Here is a 24,527-nt window from a genome sequence, read left to right on the forward strand (position 1 = left end):
TCTGATGGTTCATTCTTGATAAATTGAAAAATGTAAAACTGTAACTGAGGAAAATCATCATCTATTAGGCAGAACATTTTTAAAGACACAGTAAAGGACTTATGGGATAATGGGATAAATAGGGGAATATAAAGGGATTCAGAAGCTAACTCTATGCCATGTAGTGATGGATTTGGTGGGTCAGTAAATTATTTATTGAACAGAATGTATCAAATGGTTTTCCTTCTTCCTAAAATTTCCTCTACATTCAATTCACGAGTTCCATAAATTCAGGAGCAAAATCTAGTTCTTAGATTCAGTTACACTGCAAAGCAAAAGCTTTGGATGATGGAAATCTGATATAAAAACAGAAAATACTGGAAATACTCAGCCGGTCAGGCAGCATATGTGGAGAGAGAAAAGGAGTTAGCGCGGCAGTTCAATGTCCACTCATGGTTTCAGGCGAACCACTTTCTCTCATACAGCACCGCCACCATTTGCATCATTCTGACTCGCATGGTCTTCAATCCGAGACAGATATTCCCCTAATGTTCTTTCCATCTTTCCTTCTTTGCTGCAACTTAAAATATGCTTAGTTTCTAACTTTACTGATGAAAGTTCATTCAGTTCTCATGCATTTTTCTGATGTAACTTTGTCTGGTTGTTCCTGGGCACGTTCCTCCTCCTGACTGAATTAGGGTCAGTCCTCTCTCAATAGAAATGATCGGGAACGAATTATGCCTTGTATCCTTTACAAAGTTGGCATACTATAGATATCCTCAGCATTTATAAATATTAAGATATTAAAAACAGATTATTCAATAAATGCTAACCATTTGCGGGCCTTTTGGTGGTGTAAAGGGTCAAGCTGCAACCATCTTCATTCATAGAATTAAAATAAAATCTATTTTATTTCATGATTCTGCGTTTGCGTGTCTTTGGTCTGTGGTGGTGCAATGGCACCCCCTGCTGTTCAACCGGTGAAGTACTGCAGCTGCACTACATACACAACCCACCCATGAACTCCATTTTAATGCATAAGAGGAAGATATCCGATTGTTTTCCCGCCCTTCCTGATAGCATCTCCATCTGTAAACTGAATGGTGTGTTGACTTCTATTTCTTCCCGTACCGCAGAGCTTCTGCTCCGACACCAGCGTTTTTCGCTGGATTAACCTTTGACGCTCAGAGCAAGCCCCGGTTTTCCCGTTTTAGCATAGGCGTAAACTGGTGAAGGTACTGTCCGCTCAGTTGTCTCTGATGTCTATTAGATTCTACGAGTGGTCTAATGGAGCACTGCATCTTTCCACATTTTCCCAGCACCCTGACTGGAAATCTCTCCCACACTAAACCCGTGTAGTGTTCAAGATTATCAGACCCCTTCAAATTTATGGGAGAAATCAACTTCTGAGAGAACAAGTACTGTAGAACTACTACTTTTAAATAATTGCTTAAATGAACATTAATATCCATGTGCTTGCCTGCATTTAACTGCAAGTGTGTGTGTGTGTGTGTGTGTGTGTGTGAATGTATACAAATGGCTTTATGTTTACATCTGTGTATGTTTTAGTCTTATAACTTTAGTAAAAGAGTGCCGATGAAGGGTCTCGAACCGATGGGTCGACTATACAGTCTTTTCCCCAGATGCTGCCCGGCCTGCCGAGTTCCTTTAGCATTCTGTGTGCGTTGCTTGGATTTCCAGCATCTGTAGATTTTAAAAACACAAACACGAGGAAATCTGCAGATGCTGGAAATTCAAGCAACACACACAAAATGCTGGTGGAACACAGCAGGCCAGGCAGCATCTGTAGGAAGAAGTACCCTTGGGTCTCGATCTGAAACGTCGACTGTGCTTCTTCCTCTAGATGCTGCTTGGCCTGCTGCATTCCACCAGCATTTTGTGTGTGTTATTTGCAGATTTTCTTTTGTTCGTGATTTTAACTCATTTTATTTTGTAGATGTTGAATAGATAGTTGCTGCTGAGGGTGGAGCCTTGTCTATTTAGAACATAGAAGAATACAGCACAGTACAGGCCCTTCAGCACATGACATCTGATCTTTTAACCTACTCTAAGATCAACCTAACCCTTTCCTCAACATAGCCTTCCATATTTCTGTGATCCATGTGTCTACCTAAGAGTCTCTTAAATGTCCCTAATGTATCTGCCTCTACCACCATCTCCTACAGGGTGGTCCATGCACCCACCACTCTCAGTGTAAGACTTACCTCTGACATCACCCCTATCCGCTCTATCTATGTCGCTCTTGTGCACGTCCACCACGCCATTCTGTCAGTGCAGCTGATTGGTCACACTGAGATAGCCAATACCCTGAGCTGATGTAGGTGGCTGTAACTGCAAGAAGCAGCCTGACCTAAAGGTCATCTCAGAGCAGCAGAGCATCTGCCCATAGCCAAGATTTCACAAATAGCACAGCATGTTGAATAAGGAAATGGGGTTAGACAATTAGCCTTACGTTTGTTATAATGCAAAGCACAACTATTTATTAACTATTTTACATTTTGTTGGTTAACTAGGAGTCAAAGGTGCAAGCAATCTGAACGAAACAGTAAACTCTCTAATCTTCTTCATATACTGCCAGAGTAGCACACATAAAATGTGGGAAGAATTCAGCAGGTCAGGCAGCATCTATGGAGGAGGAATAAACAGTTAATGTTCAGGCTGAGACCCCTCATCAGGACATACACTGCTCGATCTCCTTTGGTATTGCTCAAATGAAGAGTTGAAGTAACCCTTATTTAAGTAATATTATAATATATACTTATTGATATCAAGAGTACGTGAAGAGACACAAAACAATTTCTTATATATTTTATATATCTACCAGAGAACCTCTACCATCTGACATGTGAGACCCACCAGACAAAGCTGAACAGCTCAGCCTGGCTTTCCCTCACTGAAGTGTGGACAAGGTGATATGCTCAGTTGCCATTCTAATACTAACACCACACCGTTTTCCCCTCATTCATGGGACATGGACAGCACCAGCCAGCTTTTATGGTCCCAATTTGATTCTAATAAAGTGGCCACTGAGTGTAGATTTTTATCATGAATAAAAACCCGTTCTGAAATAAAGAAGTCAGTAATTCCTTTAGCTGAGTGTCTTACCAGGCCTTTGACAGGACAAATAACTGAGTCTGTGAAGTAACTACATTGCTGCATTTGGACTGACACATTAGCCATCCCAGACAGAGACAGCAGATTTCCTTCTCTACAGTACATGGGCAAACAGGATATCAGCGGATTGAGGAGATTGCTCCTCCTTATCAACAAGAGCTGCTCCAACAATCTCTAATCTGCTCCTATCTGGAATGCAGAAATCTAATTATTGAGTCATAGAGTGCTACACACAGAGAAACAGGCCCTTTGGCCCATCTAGTCAGTGCCAAATTATGACAACAGAGTCTTGCTAAAATGGGATTGACTTAAATCTTTCAACCTGCAGCCAAAAAAATTGGCTGTAGGCTTTTACATGGAATGTCTGGGGTAGGATGGTAACATAGCGGCTTGAGTAAAACTATTACAGCACCAGTGACCTGGGTTCTATAACGCCATGGTCTTTACCGAATTTGTATGTTTTACCTGTGACCACATGGGTTTCCTCTGGGTTGGTAGCTCAATTAGTCATATGGGTGTAATTGGATAGCATGGGCTAATTAGGCTGCAAGGGGCTGATGCATGGCTGGATCTCTAAATAAATTTGTCTCTGAATAAATTTGTGGTTGCTCATCCAATTTTTAATTTTTAAGACCCACGTGTGTATGTGTGTGCGTGCGTGCGTGCGTGTGTGCGTGGAAGGGGAGAGGGGTTAATACTGAGGCCATAATAGTGGGAATTTAACTCTTGGCCTTTTGATACAAAAGTAATGATACCATTAGCAACAAAGTCACAGTAACTCTGGTGCTGGAGTACTCCTTACAATGATTCTCAGTCAAATCAAAGTTTAGGTAACAGGCTGTGATTGACTGCTACTGATCAATATAAATGCACCCAGGTTGATCTACCTTTATGTCTTGGTGATGATGAGTTATTCTTCGTGATCCGATTAGCATAGATATTCCGAGCTTCCAAGAGCCTTTCTTTCTCCTAAAAGATTTGAAAATTACTATCAGACTTAAGCTCAGTATAATCATACGTATGCACTGTCATCTAGAAAGATGTTCTGTACACTTCAGAGTAAGCTATTTAAAAAAAAGGAGCCAAAGTCTTCCAATAGCAAAACATTCTTGTTCCTGTTTCCTGCAGAAAGGTTCTGAGTTTAGTTGGAGACAGTAAATTCAGATGTCACAGCTATGTAGGGTTAGTATGCCTTAAGGAAGAAAGGTATTACAAGAGCAAACCAAATAATCTGCTATGGATTATCTTAGTGAATGATTAATATTCAATGTAGATCAAAAGAGCAAGCTGTTCACCATGCTGGTATGGCATAAGAAGGGACTGAGGAAGGGAGGGATTGTAAAAACCAGTATTTGAATGAAAAATCATAAACTCAAGAGAGCCTGCGGATGCTGGAAATCCAGAACAACGCTCACAAAATGCTCGGGAAATCCAGCAGGCCAGGCAGCATCTATGGAGAGGAACGAACAGTTGACATTTCGGGCCGAGACCCTTCATTAGGATAGACAAAGGGTCTTGGCCCGAGACAACAAAATGAAGGGTTTCAGCCTGCAAATGTCCACAAATGCTGCTTGGCTGTCTGGGCTTCTCCAGCATTTAGTCTGACATTTGAAAAATGCTGTTCCATTGATTTGCCTTAGAAACCATAAACTATCTTGATTGACATTCGCTTTCAGATTTGCCCCAGATGCTAAGTTTCACCAGTGTCAGAGGTCACGTTGAACAAATTTTCAAGAATAGTAATGCCACATCCAGGCAGTTTGCAGGATCCCGTTCCTGAGAACTCCTGGTAACCTGAAAAAATTGCAGTCAAAATTGCCAAGTACAATGTAAAGGAGAGAAAACAACTGTGACAAGTTCTTATTTGCAAAGTAATTAAAGCTGGCAGCAAGACTATCTGCCAGTCTCTTGCACCAATGACAGTAGAAACATTTTCTCCACACCAATATCCTACAACTGGAGGTAAAGTGAGGCAAAACTCGTCATGTGAACAATACGCTGTGGATCTCTCTCTGAGGTAAATAAATGTGCTCGAGGTTATTTTTCACCTCCCGACCCAACTTGACGCAACGTGAACACAAGGAAATTTATTTCCTTGGGATAAAATTTCGCAGATAGAAAGACAGAACTGAGAACTTGGAAATTCTTTATATAGAGATTGTGATCTCTGCTTGTGAAATGTTGTGCACATTCCAGGACTGAAAGAGCATTTGATGGTTCTGGGTCTCTGCTCACTGGAATTCAGAAGAATGAGGGGTGACCTCATTGAAACCTATCAAATGGTGAAGGGCCTCTATGGCGTGGTGCTTCCTCTGGTGTTGGAGTCTGGGACTAAAGCATACAGCCTCAGTATAGAGATGAAGAGGAATTTCTTTAGGCAGAGAGTGGTGAATCTGCGGAATTCGTTGCCACAGCCAGCTGTGGAGGCCAAGTCAGAAGCTATATTTAAGGCAGAGGTTGATTTTTTCTTGATTGATCAGGGCTTGAAGTGATATGGGGAGAAGGCAGGAGAACGGGGATGAGAGGAAAACTGGATCAGCCATGATGGGCCAAATGGCCTAATTCTGCTCCGATATCCAATGGTTTTGTGATGTAAACATAAGTCAAGAAGATCCTGGATTCCATCCTTAGACTATCTTGAGTTAGCTCAGCTGAGAGAAAGAGAATTTAACATAGACGGCACAGTAGCGGAACAGTTAGCACAATGCATCTCGGGGCAACTCGGAGTCCAATTCCAGCACCGTTCTGTAATCAGCACATTTCCCTGCCTCATCAACACTGGACTCAGTCTCTCTGCAGATCAGTACTCCTCCTCTCAGTAAGTATCAAGGACAGCACCCTGTCTCTACTCATTAAAAAGCAAGAAATATGCAAGGATGGAATTAAATGTAAAATTATGCCTACTTTTTTCAACGCTCTTTCATACATCGACTGTGGAAGTTTTGTTTTGGTCACAGAAATAAATGTGTTATTATTGTCAACTTATTTTTCATTTTCAATCTCAGTTTTATTTCAGCTTTACACTTTGTATGACTACACTTTTGAAAGCGATTAACAAGAAAGCAATAATTTCAACAAATGCAGCTTTCTCAATTCAGTCAATTAGAATGATATTTCAACCCCTTTCTGTAATATTTCTTAGTCGCCTAACTCCTTAACCAAGTGAAACAGCATTTTTTATTAAGAGTTCACTGAAGTAAATTTCTTCTTTGATCCAAACTAGTGAAATTTGCAGTATTCTCAACTCAGAGTGTCAGGCTGCTCATTTCTGATATCTATGCTGGAATTAACATAAATAAAGCCTTCTGAGAAGAGGTGGAACAGTCTTATCCTAATATTATCACTCTTGTGACTTTAAGCTTCAGTTGCACACTAATGCTTACACCTATGCTGAAGTTTAAGGTGCTTAAACAGTCTGCTTTTTTGAAATTATATGAGACGTGTCCACAGCCCTTAATCTTTGTATCTATGCACCAGTATTGAAAATAGACATGACCCTTGCCCCTGTCTTAACCTCCTTCCTTCAGCTCCAAAATGCTTTCCCATGCAGAACAGGGGATAAACTTGCCTATTCCTGCTCACTTTTGCAAAGAGAAATACTTGCACTCTTATCTGAAAAGGACCAATCACTGATACGCTGGTAAAACCTCTTTAGTGTTAGGATTGTTAGCCGGGTTAAAACCACTTTCGCCTTCACCCCGTGGTAGCATTGTGGTTGTTACTGGACAACTAGCTTCTGATCAAACTACAGGATCAAATCCCAGCAAGGCAGCTGAGGGACTAAAATCAAGCAATCAGCTAATTCTGAAATTTAAAAAAAAAATTGGTCTCAGTAATGGTGGCATAAAACTTCTGGATTGTTACATCATATTCAGAGGATAAAATCTGCTTCCTTATCCGTCCTGGCTACATGTGATTTCAGATAAATGCTGTTGTCTCCCAAATGCACTCTGATAAAGCCATTCGAGCCCAGTCAGACTGGGGAAGTCTAATACATTTTGGACTTGCCAGCCATGTCCACAGAACACTTTACTTTAAGCTGATATTATCCATCATAGGAACAGCAGAACTAACTCCTGGGTTAGGGAGTCCCTCAGCTGGTCAACAATGTAGCATACTGAGGTAAATCCAATAACTGCCTCTCAAGTTAAATTGGAAACTCCTGGAATGGTGGAAATGCGTATAACTAGCACAGTAGCATTTTACTGGGGTTCTGCAGAATTATGCTGGGTGACTACAGAAACCCAGGAGAACCTCTGAAGTTATGTGGGACAATGTAACTTGCAGATTTAACTGATTTAACATGGCATCCATAACTACACGCACACCAACATATCTGGATCTGAAGCAACACACACAAAACTCAGCAGGCCAGGCAGCATCTATGGAAAAGAGTAAACAGTGGATGTTTCGGGATGAGGCCCTTCTTCAGGACTGGAAAGGAAGGGGGAAGATGGCAAAATAAAAAGGTGGGGGGAGGGGAAAGGGGCTCGCTGGAAATTGATAGATGAAGACAGGTGGGCGGCAAAGGTCAAGGTCTGGAGATGAAAGAATCAGATAGGAGGGGACGTGGGTGAAGAACTTGCCTATTACTTCCCCCTGGTCCCCTCCTCCTCTCCTGTCAAATTCCTTCCTCTCCAGCACTTGACCTTTCCCACCCCACCGTGCCTTAATCTATCACCTTCCAGCTAGCCCCTTGATGCACCATCCATAACTCTCTGAGACGTGAGGTGAGATAAAGGCTTTTATTGGTTGGAAGAAAGAACAAGCAGCAATTGACCACCACACTGCATCCTGGAGACTGAGGCCGGGGCTCAGGCCCCAATCGCCTTTATACTGGGGTCAGTGGGAGGAGCCACAGGAGCAGTCAGCGGGGGGGGGGGGGGGGGCGTGTCCAGACAGGTATATGTAGTTCACCACACCCCTTTCCCCTCCCCCCATCTTTTTGTTCTGGCATTTTCCACCTTCCTTCTCAGCCCTGATGAAGCATCTCGGCCCGAAACAGCCACTGTTTACTCCTTTCCATCGATGCTGCCTGGCCTGATGAGTTTCTCCAGCATTTTGTGTGTGTTGCTATGACTTCATTAGTATTGGGTTACTGAGCCATTAATTTGTCACTAAACGATGACTAGTTTTCTACTGAACAATACTCTCTCTTCACCTCAGAGGACCAAATGGCTGGGAGATGATGATCTAATTAAGACAAATGGAGGCAGCCCCCGCTTTATGGAATTTCAGATCATGGAACTGACCCCTGATAGACTTCACAAATCGCTACCAGTTTGCATTAGAAAAGTTTGCTCTTACAAAATTCATGTGGAAATAAAAGTAAACACACACAAAATACTTTTCAAATTTTTCGTAATTTCTTGATGCATTCAGAGACAATACAGCTTCATGTTATGGCAAATCATGAGGCAGATTGTTTTCTAGGAACAAAATCCTGACCTCTCCCCACATAGTGCAGGGGTTGCCTGTATATAATTATGCAAAATAGGTGATGGTGTGGATTTCCTTCACTGTCGTGGCAGATTAAAAAGAACAGTGATATTGAGAATGAAGTACAGATTCATAATTCATAATAATGTGTTGGTCAGCTGGCTATTAATGGAATACTAAGATTAGCTTCCTTATCTGTAAGGTGAGGAAATAAATTGAGGCTCCTGTAATCCTGGCCTCTGTAATCCAGTGGCCCTGCCGTAAAAACTTAACTATGTCAGTAGAAAAATTATATCTCAGTTGAAATTTGGTTTCAATGACTTCCATCATGTAGGCTGGTCACAGCCTTTTTTCCCAGTAGAATAAATTCCCAGTGTTAAGTATTAATGCAAATGATTTGATAAAAGAATGATGTCATATAATTCTATTTGGAAAAAAAAGCTCACTATCCTTTTGTAAAAATTACATGAGAAGAAGACTGCCTCCAACCAATTGTGAGCCAAGACGAGACGTCTAGGGTCATTCACTCTGGCTTTGCAAAAGGGCTATCCCATTTCAAAGATATCATACTGACCAAAGACAGAGATCAGTTGCTGCAGAGATCTGAACAGCTGACCCTGAGGAACGGGCATGTCACTTCACTTCTTAAGAGAAACCAACTTTCTGAATTTACTTTATTTGCCATGTGGTTTCAAACTGAAATATGGAGGAACTCAAATACTGTGTAATATGACTTGTGGGAGTTTTGCACTGTCCCATTAAATATTATCATTACATATAATTCAGAAAGGGCAGTAATTGGTGGCAAATGTACAGGCTAAGACATTATAAAATAATCCGGTCAACTAACATTAATTATAATCTTATTGATGCAATACTAAGATAATGAGGAAAGTATAGGGGGGATGTCGGAGGTATGCTTTTACACGAGAGTGGAGGGTGCATGGAATACCCTGCCAGGGGTGGTGATAGAGACTGATACATTGGGGCATCTGAGAAACTCTTAGATAGGCCTACGGATGATAGATAAATGGAGGGCTGTGAGGAGGGAAGGGTTAGATTGATCTTATTGTAGGTTAAAAGGTCAGCACAACTTTGTGCACCGAAGGGCCTGTACTGGTCTGTGATGTTTGATGAAATTCTGCATCGTTCAGTGATCAGCTTGCGATCCTCCTTCTGAGGAATCTCTAGTGAATTTCAAGGGAAAGTTGCCACTGGAGATGGTGGCACCATTGTTGGCCATAATGCCCAATAGTAGGCCAACACATCTAGCTCAGGCTCAAACTTAAAAATGTGGTGTACTGATGTGCTGCTGACAACACCCTGGGTTAGCTGCAGAGAGCAGGGAGATGGGCTTCGTGGTGGGAAGATGGCTTGGAGGCTGGTGATGGAGGAAGGAATGAAAAAGGATAAAGGTTAGAAAAATAAATGACACAAACGATTAAATTTGTTTCCCACTGCTTAAAAATCAGGCCTACTTTTTAAATATCACCACATAGTGCTTATAATAATTTTAAAAAATGTATTATGTTCTTTTCAACCACTTTGGTTGCAAGAACAGGAAAACAGATTATTATCTGAACAGTGGCCGATTAGGAAAAGGGGAGATGCAACGAGACCTGGGTGTCATTGTACACCAGTCATTGAAGGTGGGCATGCAGGTACAGCAGGCGGTGAAAAAGGCAAATGGTATGTTGGCATTCATAGCAAAAGGAGTTGAGTACAGGAGCAGGGAGGTTCTATTGCAATTGTACAAGGCCTTGGTGAGACCGCACCTAGAGTATTGTGTGCAGTTTTGGTCCGCTAATCTGAGGAAAGACATTTTTGCCATAGAGTGAGTACAGAGAAGGTTCACCAGATTGATTCCTGGGATGGCAGGACTTTCATATGAAGAAAGACTGGATCGACTAGGCTTATACTCACTGGAATTTAGAAGATTGGGGGGGGGGCGACCTTATTGAAACGTATAAAATTCTAAAGGGATTGGACAGGCTAGATGCAGGAAGATTGTTTCCGATGTTGGGGAAGCCCAGAACAAGGGGTCACAGTTTAAGGATAAAGGGGAAGCTCTTTAGAACCGAGATGAGGAAAAACTTCTTCACACAGAGAGTGGTGAATCTGTGGAATTCTCTGCCACAGGAAACAGTTGAGGCCAGTTCATTGGCCATATTTAAGGGGAAGTTAGATATGGCCCTTGTGGCTAAAGTGATCAAGGGGTATGGAGAGAAAGCAGGTACAGGGTTCTGAGTTGGATGATCAGCCATGATCATACTGAATGACGGTGCAGGCTCGAAGGGCCAAATGGCCTACCCCTGCACCTATTTTCTATGTTTCTATGTTTCTATGTTCTTCTGATTTAAGGATGTGCTTCTGTTGCTCATTGTTGAATTGTTAAACAAATCAATCACTGGTCAATGGGTCAGTTAAAGCAATACCGTCAGCGTTTGGTTCAGAGTGCGTTGTTCCATTTCGAGCTTCTTTATCTGATCAAGTGCCTCCCGTGTCTTTCTGTGTTCTGCTGCCAGCTGATGATTGAAACTTTTACCTTTTAACTCCAGAATTCTCTCCAAGTCCTAAAGATACAGTGAAAAAAATAAGCACCTGCAGGAAAACCACAGGAATACTGCCATTCAGGACAACACTGTGTTCAGACAACCTTTACTTTCCTGAACTTAAGGCTCCACAGCGGAGTAAATCTACTGCCACATTCAGATCTGCAATCAATGGCCAATTATGCTTTACATGAGGAGAAGATTCGCCACCAGGCTCAAGGACACCTTCGACCCCACTGTTATAAAACTACAGAACAGACCTCTTGTACAATAAAATAGACTTGTGATCTTACAATCTACCATGACGTGACCCTATCCAGATCATGCTCTCTTCTCACTGCTGCCTTCAGGAAGGAGGTACGGGAACCTTAGGTCCCACCCCATCAGGTTCAGGAACCGGAGTGGATAACTTCACTCACTCCAACACTGAACCGATTCAAACCTAGGCACTCACTTTCAAGAACTCTACAGCTCATGCTTGCAACATTACTTATTTATTTATTTATGTATTGCATTTGTAGGATTTGTTGCCTTCTGCACATTGGTTGTTTATCAATGGTCGTTTATGTGCAGCTTTTCTTGGATTCTTTCGAAATCAATGAAAAACTGCGCACAGATAAAGATTCACTGTGCATACCCACAGGAAAATGAATCTCAAGGTAATATATGGTGACATATATGTACTTTGATAATAAATTACTTTTGAACTTTATTGCCTACCTGGACTGTTCTTTCTGTTTAACTCTAACTCTAACACTACATTCTGCTTTTTCTTTCTGATGTTACCTTCTGCCCCCTCAATGTACTTGTACGTTGGAATGATCAGTATGGATGGTAATGCAAAGACTTTTCACTGTATCTCAATCTGTCTGAGGCCTCCGCTGGTCAGGGTTGACTATGAATGTTGCATCCTTGCTGGTTAGAGATGCAAGCCTGGGCAGTACACTGTGGAGAGAAGCCGTTGAGCCACGTATCGCAGTACAGGTGAGAATAATAAACTAATGAACAGTCACCATTTAAAAGATGGACTATTCTCCTCTAGTACCATTGCAACCAAAGGGCTCACAACTAAAACTAAGACAACTTTTCCCCCAAAGTCTATTTGAACAGCACACCAATCAAGAGTGGGATTCCTGCTTAATTTTAGTGCTCACTTTAATACTGTGTGTGCTTTCAGCCAACTTATCACATCCTGAAGCCTGGAGGTTGGACTCCTCTCCCCTTTGTGGCTGTAACCTGGCCCATTCGCTTTGTGCCAACGCTGCCACAATGGGAAAGTGGCCAATAACTTTTAAAGCAGTTCAGAGTACATGCAGTAAAATGGGATATTGGCTAATTGTAGTAAGATATGTCTACTGTTCTCAAATCTTCTTGCAAATACACCACTTGATTTTTGAATTGCTGGCTGTTAACTTTCAGTGATCAGAGCACAAAGGCTCTCTATTTCTCAGAACATCAACGTATTTCAGTCTTACACTATCCTAGCCATTCCAACCAGGGGAAACATCAACTCTGCACTTACCCTGTCAAGCCCCCTACAGCTTTTGTAGTCTTTTTAATTCAGCAGAGTATAGGCTTAGCTTGATCAATCTCCCCTCGTAGGATAAATCCCCATTGCAGGAGTCAGTTTAGTGAGCCCTACTGCACCATCACAAGGAGTTTCTTTCATTGCTAAGAAGATCTACTTTAGACCTAATATAAAACCTTACATAAGTGCAGAAAGTCATCCACATCATCTTGCAATAAAGGCCAATGTAGTGTTGGGCCTTCTCAATTCCTCACAGCAGCTGTAAATTAACTTTCAGTAATTCATGCCAAAGTACACCACAACCTGGTCATCAACACATGTTAATCTCACACCATTTTAAGAATGTGCTTTATTTTGTATCTAGTTCCCGAATAGGAATAGAGTTGGTAATATAATCATCTTCCGGGAAGCCAGAATGCACCATGCTACCAAGATATCTCATGATGAGAAAGTGGTTTGCGTAGTAGCTTAAAAAAGTTGTCTGCTACTAAATATGGATTTGTATTTGGCCCTGACTGATTGGCCAAAGTTGCTCTTAGTCTGTTGGCTTTGATTATTCAACATGTAATAAGTCTTGTTAAACTTAATGAGATTTAATTTGCACAATCTTGCTAACAGGGAGATATTAGAAATTTCTTGTGAATATTGGTCTTGAAAATGAAAAAAAAATACACAGTACACTGGAATAAAATGTCGGTACTGAACCACGTTGATATAACTACACAGATAAAATGGAAATACACAACTAGGGGTCCAAAATTAAACATACATCCAGTGGCCACTCCTGTGAAAAAAAATTCGAACCACCCCGTCTGGCACCAGTGCTCATTCTATGGTCAAAGTCACTTAGATCACATTTCTTCCCCATTCTGATATTTGGTCTGAACAAAGCTGAACCTCTTGACCATGTCTGCATGCTTTAGTGCATTGGGTTGCTGCCACATGATTGGCTGATCAGATATTTGCAGTAACCAGCAGGTGTGCAGGTGCAAAATGGCCACTGGGTGTATATACTGTATTTGATTAATATTCTAATATGTATCCTTTGTTACCTGTTCAACATTTCATTACCACTGAAGACAGGTTAACTGAACGTACACTTTACTGCTGTGAGCAAATTGACTGCTATGTTTGCATGTACGGTATACATGACTGCAAGTCCAAACTTCATTATTCATCGCAAGATGCTAAGGATATGAATGCTAAGCACAGCTAGAGATATGAGGGATGATAGATATAAATAAATATTCATTCTCCCATAAGACTTGTTTGCCATTGGGTATGCAAGTCCAGTTATCTCTGACTGAATCCACACAACCGTTGTTGAATAAAAAAATCAGTAGTACAGATCTGTAGGTGGGGACTGGTTCCTCTGATTTCTAATGTGTCAGAGTATTGGTTAATGATAAAACATATATTTTGTTCTATTGACTAAAAAAAGATAAGAAACATAATCAGGAGCAAGCCATCTGGTTACTCTCCAGCACCAGCTGTTTATCCGTTTCTTTTTTAATATAGGTAGATCTTGTTTTTCTCAGAAACTGAGCACCCGTAGCCTTGTTGGGTGGCAATTTCAAAGATTTACCACCTATCTGAAGCAGTTTCTGGTTTTTAAATTTCTGTCCTGAATGAATGATCATCCTGCTACTTTAAGATGCTGAGCCTGGTTTCAAGCAAAGTAAATACAATCAGGAGAAGTAAAAATTTAGCATCCTTTCTATGAAGCTACAAAAGAATTTTGTAGATTTCCCATAAGGCACAGGAGCAGAATTAAGCCATTTGGACCATTCAGTTATATCTGCCATTCAATTGTAGTTGACTTTTTTTCCCTCTCAAAACCATTCTCATAACTGCTCCCCATAACCTTTTTTGCTTTTATTAATCAAGAACCTATCATCCTCCACTTTAAGTATACCCAAGACTTGGCCTCCTCAGTCATCTCTAACAGAGGATTCCACAGACTCACCACCCTCTGGGTAAAGAAATTTCACTGAGATCATCTCTAATTCAAGAGTTTAATCCCTGTCTGCTTGGCCTCCCTTCATATAACAAGCTCAACATGCTTTGCTGCAGTTGCTCTAATGCAAGTATATCCCTCCATAGCCTGGGAGATCGTTTCTGTCCGCAACATTTTTTCCAGTTTTACGGGTGTCCTAGGAAGATCAGGTTTGGTCTCCATAGAATCCCTGTAAAACTGGAACAAATGCCTCTACTGTTGAACTCATAACCTTTAGCGAATAAAGCCAACATTTAATGTTTACTCCAAATTACCGGCTAAACCTGCATATTAATTAGAATTACACAGACATCTGCACCTTTCAATCTCTGTTTATCAGGAACAGAATCAGATTTATTATCACTGACCTATACAAATGAAATTGCAGATGAAGTGGAGAACTAAGAAACAATTTTACAATAAATTACAGAGATAAATAAATATTGCAAGAGGAATAATCAGGCAGTGATCATGAATAAATCATGATCATGAGCAAAAGATATTCTGCTTTAATGTTGACTGAGGCGGAAAACATTTTTCCACGTTACATTCCATCTGTGACATCCTTTGCCCATTAGCTAAATCTAGTTATACCTCCCTAAAGCCTCTCTGCATCCTTGCATACTGCACTGCCAGCTGGCTTTGTATCATTAGCAACCCTGAACAGATTATACTCAATCCCCCATCCAAATCACTAATGCAAATTGAGAACAGCTGGGCCCCCACATCATTTCTAATGGCAATCCCTTGGTCACAGCTCCCAACACAGAATGACGTGTTTACTTCCGTTCTCTGTTCTCTGCCCTTTAACCAGTGATCAATGCACAACGTTGCTTTATTCCTGCACTGTGAGACTTTAAGTTTGCTCAAGATTCATTTCTGTGGCCCTTTGTTAAGGTTGAATATATGTTCCACTGGTTCAGCTTTATCTATTCTGCTCGATACTGATGAATGTGATTTTGCTTTCATGACCCTATGCTGAATCTCCTTGGTTTGGTTTTATCTTCCATGCACACCAGGCCAATTTCAAGGCAGTGATGAATCAGCATAGAGGAGGAAAATTGAAAATCTGGCGGAGTGGCGCCACAACAACCTCTTACTCAATAGCAGCAAGACCAGGGAGCTAATAGCAGACTTCAGGAGGAGGAAACCAGGGTGTCCATGAGCCAGTCCATAAGATATAGGATCAGAATTAGGCTATTTGGCCCATTGCGTCTGCTCCACTAAATATTTGATGCACTCCTCATCAGAGAATCAGAGGTGGAGAGGGTCAGCAAATTTAAATTCCTCCGTTTTATTATTATTATTTCAGAGGAAGTGTCCTGGGCCCAGCATATAAGTGCAATTATGAAGAAAGCACAGCAGCACCTCTACTTCTTTCGGAGTTTGCTAAGATTCGACATGACATCTCGAACTTTGACAAACTTCTATAGATAAGTAGTGGAGAATATACTGACTGGCTACATCACAGCTTGGTATGGAAACACCAATACCCTGTAAACAGAAAATCCTACAAAAAGTACTGGATATGGCTCAGTCCAGAAAGGGTGAACCCTCCCTACCATAGAGCACATTTACGTGAAACGTTGTTGCAGGAAAGCAGCATCCATCATCAGCTGCCATCAGGAAGAAGGTACAGAAGCCTCAGGACTCACACCATCAGGTTCAGGAACAGTTATCACCCCTCAGCCATCAGACTCTTGAACCAAAGGGGATAGCTTCACTCAACTTCACTTGCCCCATCATTGAAATGTTTCCACAAACTATGGGCTCACTTTCAATGACTCTTCATCTCATGTTCTCAATACTTATTGCTTCTTTATTTATTATTATTACTTCTTCTTTTGTATTTTGACAGATTGTTGTTTTTTTGCACACTGGTTGAATGCCTAAGTTAGTGTGGTCCTTCATAGATTCTATTAGGGTTACTATTCTGTTATGGATTTATTGAGTATGCCCACAAGGAATTGAACCTCAGGGTTGTATATGGTGACATATATGTACTTTGATAATAAATTTACTTTGAATTCTTGAACTAATATAGTAAGGAGTCCAACATTTTCACCTCCACTGGTATCTCACCAAGAGGACACTGTGTCCATCGTGGACTTTCCAAGAGAATGTGTATTTCAGCAAGGCGTAATATTTCAGGAGACAGGATCTCCAAAGTTCCACCAAGATATTGCACATGTTGTTAACACATAACAAAACAGCAACTACATTACCAGTGATGGTGACAGTATGGAATCCATCAGTTCTTATGGAGCAAGGTCTTTCCTGACTAACGTCAAGGCCATTAGCAATACTCTACAGTTTGCTGAACAACTTCTGTGACAGAACGGTTGAGGTTGTTGAGGGCCTGGAATCACATTGAGGCTGAGGGATTTCTACCCTTGAGGACATTAGTGAAAAAAAAATGATTTTGGGTCAAACTAATGATGGCGTGGTCACCCACACTGAGACCAGCTATTTCTCTAATGATAGACTATTTGAATAATTAACTTTAAGATCCCTATCTGCCCCAGTGTTTTTGAGAATGAAGTACAGGAGCCTTAAATCCTACACTACCATGTTCAGGAATAGTTATTGGCCTTCAACCATCAGACTCCTAAACCAGCATGGATAACTTCACTCATCCCAACACTGAGCTGATTCCACAACCTGGGGACTCACTTTCAAGGACTCTACAATTCATGTTATCGTTATTTATTTACTTTTTTTTGTATTTGTTTATCTTCTTGTGCACGTTAGTTGTTTGTCGGTCTTTGCATGTAGTTTTTCATTGATTCTATTTTTTTTTTGTTCTACTCAGATTGCCCAGAAGGAAATGAATCTCAGGGTAAACAATATTGAACTGTGAACTTTGAATTTTTAGCTCTGGACTGTCAGCCCAGTCCCCAGGATCAGTAGTCTGGAAAATTCAGCTCAGTATTATCTTTCCTCTTGTTGAACAATCCTCCAGGCCAAATCTTATTTGTGCGAATTGGAGGAAACTAATGCCAGGGCAAAGGCAATATTAGGAGAGATTAAATAATTTGAGTAAAGAATGGTCATTTTGTAGTAAGGCAGAGAGGTGGAAAGGAAGAAAGAAAATTCCAGCGTGTGATGCCATGGCAGTTGAAGGTTCTTCCAGTACTGATGGAATAAGTGGATACAAATACACTAGAATGAAGGATTCAGGAATTATATAACTCTGGAGGTGGTTATAGATGTAGAGATTTAGGCCTTAAAGTAATATAACTGAGCAGGATGAGAATGTTAATTTTCATGAGGGAATGGGAGCCACAATCAGTGAGGAAGGGCAGTCACTGAGTGGACCTGATGGGAATGAGATAACATCAGGTGTGTTGGATGAACTGAACTTCCTGGCAGGTGAAGGAAGGGAGACCCATGAGGGAAATCTAATTTGGTGGTCACGCAGGTGATTGTACAGAGGGAAAGTAAAGTGTCGTTGTGGAGAAGTGGGTGTAGTTGAATATCATACCAAAAGAAATAAAGCTGGTTCTCTTTGCTAACAGCATCAGCTCACCCAATGTTAAACTTTAGGAGAGCTTAGTGAAACGTGGATGTAATTGGCCATCAATATGAATAATGTTTCATATTCAGCATTCTCGTATCCACATTTTGTCCCTTTTTAACTTTTTGACAATCTTTTGTATTTTCCCCTTTTTAACAATACTTATTTTTCCACTTTTTAGAGTTTTGGACAATCTTTATTATTAACGGCTCACTCACCTGGATCTTATGTTCATCAGCCTCAAGTTTCTTTGTCAGCTCAGTCAGTTTACAGGTCAGCTCGTCCCGCTCTTCCAAGTCCTTCTCTTGACAGATAGTCTTTAGCTTCTGTAGCGTGTTCTTTGTTTTCCACAGCTCCGACTCTGCCTCTTTTAGTTGCTTCGACACGTACCGGTCCTGCTCCTTTGACCTCCGCAGCATCTCCTTCAACATTTGTACCTCGTTTGTGTGCCTGGTTAATAACTGGGGCAAATTGTTCTGCTCGTTCTCAAACTTCACCAGGGCCTTCATGTGGCGGTACTGAAGCCTTCTGAGCAGCTTGTTCTCCAACCTGGCATTTTTCAGCTCTCTCTGGAGGTCATACACCTCATTCTTCAACTCCTTTGTTTTGTTCAGTCTGGCTGACAGGATGTGGCGGGTAACTGAATCATTACCCAGCTCCCCGGTGTTCATTTTAGTAATTTTTTGTGATTTATTCTTCAATGTAGACTGGTTCCAATTTTGCAGCACTTTAAACCTTGGTTTAGTTTGTACTATGGAAGAAAAGAAAATGGCTCATGTTAATTCTGCTGTCTGCATCAAATGGTTGAATACGCTCAGTGGGCATGTTATTGGGTATATCCGGACACCTGCTCGTTAATGTAAATAACTAATCAATCAAATCATGTGGTAGCAACTCAATGCAAAAAAAAAAAAAATCCAGGCTTGGTCAAAAGGTTCGGTGTTTTTCAGACCAACCATCAGAATGGGGAAGAAGTTCAGCCCACAGCCCAGTACATCACAGGTAAAGCCCTCCCAACTATCGAGCACATCTGCATGAAACATTGTTGGAGGGAAGCAGCATCCATCACCAGAGATCCTCACCACCCAGGCCATGCTCTTTCCTCACTGCTGGCATCAGGTAGAAGATACAAGAACCTCAGGATTCGCACCACCAGGTTCAAGAACAGGGCCTACCTCTCAAACATCAGGCTCTTGAACAAAGGGGGACAACTGCACTCACTTGCCAATTCATTGGGATGTTCTCACAACCAATGATCTCCTTTAAGGACTCTTTATCTTGTTATTTCATGTTCTTGTTATTTATTGCCTTTTACTTATATTTGCATTTGCACAGTTTGTTGTCTTCCACACTCTAGTTGATATTTCATTGATCCTGTTACAGTCACTACTCTCCAGATTTGCTGAGTATGAAAATGAATCTCATGCCTGCATATGGTGACATATATGTACTTTGATAATAAAATTTACTTTTAAGTTTGAACTTTGAACTTTGAACTTTGAAATGTGATCTGTGACTTTGACCATGGAATGATTGTGGTCCCAGACAGTGTGGTTTGAGTATCTCAGTAACTGCTGATCTGCTAGGATTTTCATATAGAGCAGTCTCTAGAGTCTCAACATTCTTGGAGAAAGGTGCAAAAACCAAAACTAAAACATTTACTAAGTAACACACACAAAATGCTGGTGGAACACAGCAGGCCAGGCAGCATCTATAGGGAGAAGCACCATCGACGTTTCAGGCTGAGACCCTTCGTCGCATTCAGTAAGTGGCAGTCCTGTGGGTAAAAATGACTTATCAATGAGAATGGCAGACTGGTTCAAGCTGACAGGAAGCACCAGTAACCCAAATAACCACGCGTTACAACAGTGGTGTGCAGAAGAGTTTCCCTGAAGCCTTGAAGCCTTGAAGTGGATGGACTACAGCAGCAGAAGACCACAAACATACTCTCATTGTCCACTTTATTAGGTACGGGAGTGCAAAATATGCTTTTTTATAGATACTGGTCACAAGATTCACTGCTGTGCAACTAGAATGCTCCCAATTCTGTGCTACTTCCATTCAACTTGACAGGAAGAGATTAAGAGATAAGAAACTCCACAGTACTCCTCTGAAACAAGAGATGAGTTGGGCATTTGGAATGTAAAAATGATGTAATTGTTTTGTTTGTTTTACCTCCACACCTTTTGTCTCTGTTTACACTTGCTGTCATGGGAACTGTTCTGGACTGGACTGGAGTGCAACACAAATGTGTCCAAATCAGAAGACACAGCACACATTATTTTTCTGGTTACAGGATAAACTGACTGGTTGAACGATGGTCTCACATGAAAGCACCAATGCCCAAGAACAGAAAAGCCTACAAAAAGCAATGGTTGCTGCCCGGTCCATCACAGGCAAAGCCCTCCCCACCACTGTGTGCATCTACATGGAACGCTGCCACAGGAAAGCAGCGTCCATCATCAAGGACCCCCACCATCCAGGCCATGCTCTCTTCTCGCTGCTGCCATCCAGAAGGAGGCACAGGAACCTTAGGTCCCACACCTCGAGGTTCAGGAACAGTTATTACCCTACAACCATCAGGCTTCTGAACCAGCATGGCTAACTTCACTCACCTCAGCTGTGATCTGATTCCACAACCTATGGACTCACTTTCAAGGCCTCATGTTCTCAGTATTATTTATTGATTTGTCAGTTTGTTTATTTATTATATTTTGTCTTTCACATATCAGCTTCTTTTTGCACATTGGTCGTTTGTCAGTCTTTGTGTGTGTGTGTAGTTTTTCATTGTTTCTATTATATTTATTTGTTCTACTGTGAATGCCCACAAGAAACGAATCTCATGGTGGGATATGGTGGCATATAACTTGATAGTAAATTTATTTTGGATTTTCATCCATTTCATTTGAGAAATGCAGAAGCCAACATTGCAGTATCTTCTGGTAGTTTTGCTAGCTAAGCATTGTTTCCAGGTAAGTGAATGGTAAAGACTGGATATTAAGTTGCTCAGAACTTACACCCTCCAGAAAGACCACAACCTTGTCGTTGGGTTTGGAGGCTTGTGTGCCTCATTGATCCGGTGAGCTATATTGGTTGGAGTCAGGGCTTATGCTTTGGCTCTTGGTAGGGTCACCCATGCCAAACAGGTCAGAGGGGAGAGATCAGATTAAGAGTGGTTCACTGATCCTTCAGATTTGTGGGTTCAGCTCAAGGTTAATAACCCTGACTGGTAAAACAAAACTGTTATGGAAACAGCAATGAAAAATCCTTCTACATCTGAGTGTGACGGTATTCCTGAGTCTCCACCCGGGACTTGCATGACTGAAAGCAGTGAAAACCGAGGGTGCTACTGATACAACAAAGGAAGCTTTGAGCACCTAAACGTCAGCGGCATAATGGCCAATAAGTAAGTGAAGAACTGATACCATATTCTCCCTTTGGCCTCTGACGCTGCAGCCAACCCGTGAGTAAGCACATAGGCATGAAACCCTGTGAATTGCAAAAATAAACAACCAAAATAAACATGTATCATTTCAAAGTACTCTTGTTGGTTTTCCAGAAGGGTCGAACAAGTAATTGGCTGCTTTATTCATTCTTAGCAAAGGATAAAATAATATCAATTATAACCTCACCATGGTTCAGGTGATGCAAGTGGTATTGTTTTGGAAGGTCAGGCTCCTATTGTGGCCTAATTTAAAGTTCTGTAGTGAACAGAAACACACTGAAAAGATAAGAGATGAAGCCCTGTGATGTACCATCAATAACTCTCGGAGACGAGAAGCAAAAGATAGGCTTTTATTAGCTGCAAACGTGACCACAACATCTTGGAAACTGAGGGAGGAGCAGTGCCTCCAATCGCCTTTATACAGGGGTCTGTGGGAGGAGCCACAGGAGCAGTCAGCAGAGGGGCATGTCCAGATAGGTATACACATAGTTTACCACACCCTGTGCCTGTTTTTACATTTTCCAGCACAGATGATCTCTCTGTAGTTGCATTCTAATCTCCTTCTTTTTATATTCTCTGCCCTGTCAAGTCTACCCCATCCAATAGTGCATCACTGGTCAAAGGTCCCTGATTATAAATCCAACCGTCACCCTCTGCCCTTGTTCACCAATTTTGGATCCAATTTGCAGAATTGCCATGAAACCCCCCATCTGGGACCCTATCAAAGACCTTACTGAAATCCATCAACTTAACAATGCTTCAAAAAATTTAAATCATCATGCAGACAGAACAAAGTCATGCTGACTATCATTGATTAATCCCTGCCAATCAAGTGCTGATTAATCCTGTACCTTGGGATTTTTCCAAATAGTTTCTTTACCACTGATGCTAGATTGACCGATTAGTAATTACCTAGTTCAGACCTTATGGGCTTCCTGAATTAAGACACCATACTCACTTCCTTGGGTTATCTGGCACCTCTTCTGCAGCCAGAGGAGGTTCAGTAATCCCCTCCCTTCCCTGGCATAATAGCCGTGGGGATGTTTCATCAAGCATTTGGAATTCATCCATCTTCAGGTCCACTAAAACACCTAATACCTTCTCCTTTTCGATTGACTTTTATTCTGGAGTTCCACCAAACTCCACCCTGAAATCTCCAACCACAAGGGTATTCTCTCAAATGAATTCTTTCAGTACCTCGTCCACTTTCTTTAAGGGCTCTGCTGTGTTCTGTTCTCTATTCTTACCAATGGGTAGAATGATGCAGGGTGGAACTGTAGTTTGCCCTTGAATTTGAACTCCAAACTTGTGACCCAGAGCATCAAACATAACCCCTTAGTTAGAGCACCACAACAACACAGACACAGGAACTTTGGCCCAACTCGTCAATATTGGCCTGGCTTTCCACCTAGTCCCATATACTTGCACTCAGACCATAGCCCTCCTTTATGTACCTATCCAAAGTTCCCTGAAATATCATAATATTTATTTATTTATTTATTTATTTATTTATCTATCTATCTATCTATCTATCTATCTATCTATCTATCTATCTATCTATCTATCTATCTATCTATCTATCTATCTATCTATCTATCTATCTATCTATCTATCTATCTATCTATTTATTTATTTATTTATTTATTTATCTATCTATCTATCTATCTATCTATCTATTTATTTATTTATCTATTTATCTATTTATCTATTTATCTATCTATCTATCTATCTATCTATCTATCTATCTATCTATCTATCTATCTATCTATCTATCTATTTATTTATTTATTTATCTATCTATCTATCTATCTATCTATCTATCTATCTATCTATCTATTTATTTATTTATTTATTTATTTATTTATTTATTTATTTATTTATTTAGAGCTATAGTGCAGAATAGACTCTTCCAGCCCTTTGAGCTGGGTTGCCCAGCAATTTAACCCCAGCCTAATCACAGGACAATTTACAACAAACAATTAAACTACCAACAGGTACATCTTTGGAATGTGGCAGGACCCCACAGCACTTGGAGGAAACTCATACGGTCACAGGGAGAATGTACAAACTCCTTACAGGCAGCAGCAGCTCATTCCACACTTGAACCATCCTTTGAATGAAAATATTCACCTTCAGATTACCATTAATTATTTTACCGTTTTCCTAAACCTACAACCTCTAATTCTAGTCTTACCCAATCCCCGGGGAGAAAGCCTGTACACATTCACCCGGTCCACACCCCTCATAATGTTGTATACCTCTATAATATAGCCCCTCATTCCCCTGCGCTCCAGGGAATAAAGTCCAAACCGTTCCCTTTAACTCAAGTCCCAGCAAAATGCAATATCTTTAGCACTCACTCTAAGAAAATGGCATCTTTGGAGGTTCGTTTAGTTTGTTCGGAAGAACATGGTGATGCAGAAGGAATCAATCAACTTTTATTTCCCAGGGTCCTCTGATACCAAGTGTGATTGTGGACTTTAGCACTTGGAATGAGTAAGACAAACATCAAACTCTGAACTGCAGCTAGTGTTGCAATTCCACTGTCTGTCTGTTCAGTCTGTTCAGTCTGTATACATCTTTACAACCTCTGCTCCTGTATAAAATGTGGCAACCAAAAGTTTGGATTGATAAAGTTATCCCTGTTCTGGACACCTGGCACCATGGAGTTGTGATTCCACGGCATGCATGTCTGATTCTGACCCCGTCTTTGCCCATTCCTCCTGCCCCTTGCTCTTTCCCACTCAAAGTCAGATTTTGCCTAATGCCCTTTTTATATATTAACACCCACCTAAGCTAAACCCATTTATTTTAAGGGTTAAAATTACCTACCTGGTTACTAGAATGTCTATTATATTTAAAAATGTAAGCCCTTCTCATACTTGCAACTGAATTACTCAATTATTTGTTATGAACCCCGTAAATGGGTGTCTTAC

The 24,527-nt window shown here is 41.0% G+C and overlaps 2 protein-coding genes across 3 annotated transcripts in view; one reads left to right on the forward strand and one right to left on the reverse strand.

Annotated features, from left to right (window-relative positions):
• The window catches only part of sh3bgr (SH3 domain binding glutamate-rich protein), a 123,481-nt gene that overhangs the window by 33,083 nt on the left and 65,871 nt on the right, over nt 1–24,527 (forward strand). The gene's annotated exons all lie outside the window — the stretch shown is intronic.
• The window catches only part of LOC132393497 (lebercilin-like protein), a 45,503-nt gene that overhangs the window by 12,889 nt on the left and 8,087 nt on the right, over nt 1–24,527 (reverse strand). The window contains exons 3-5 of the mRNA XM_059968829.1: nt 18,365–18,897; nt 10,989–11,126; nt 4,002–4,083 (exon numbers count right to left, since the gene is read on the reverse strand). Coding sequence (XP_059824812.1) covers nt 4,002–4,083; nt 10,989–11,126; nt 18,365–18,897 — 753 coding nt within the window. The remainder of the gene's footprint in view (nt 1–4,001; nt 4,084–10,988; nt 11,127–18,364; nt 18,898–24,527) is intronic.

This window comes from Hypanus sabinus, chromosome 4, assembly GCF_030144855.1.
Source record: "Hypanus sabinus isolate sHypSab1 chromosome 4, sHypSab1.hap1, whole genome shotgun sequence".
In the NCBI taxonomy this organism is placed as follows: Eukaryota; Metazoa; Chordata; class Chondrichthyes; order Myliobatiformes; family Dasyatidae; genus Hypanus; species Hypanus sabinus.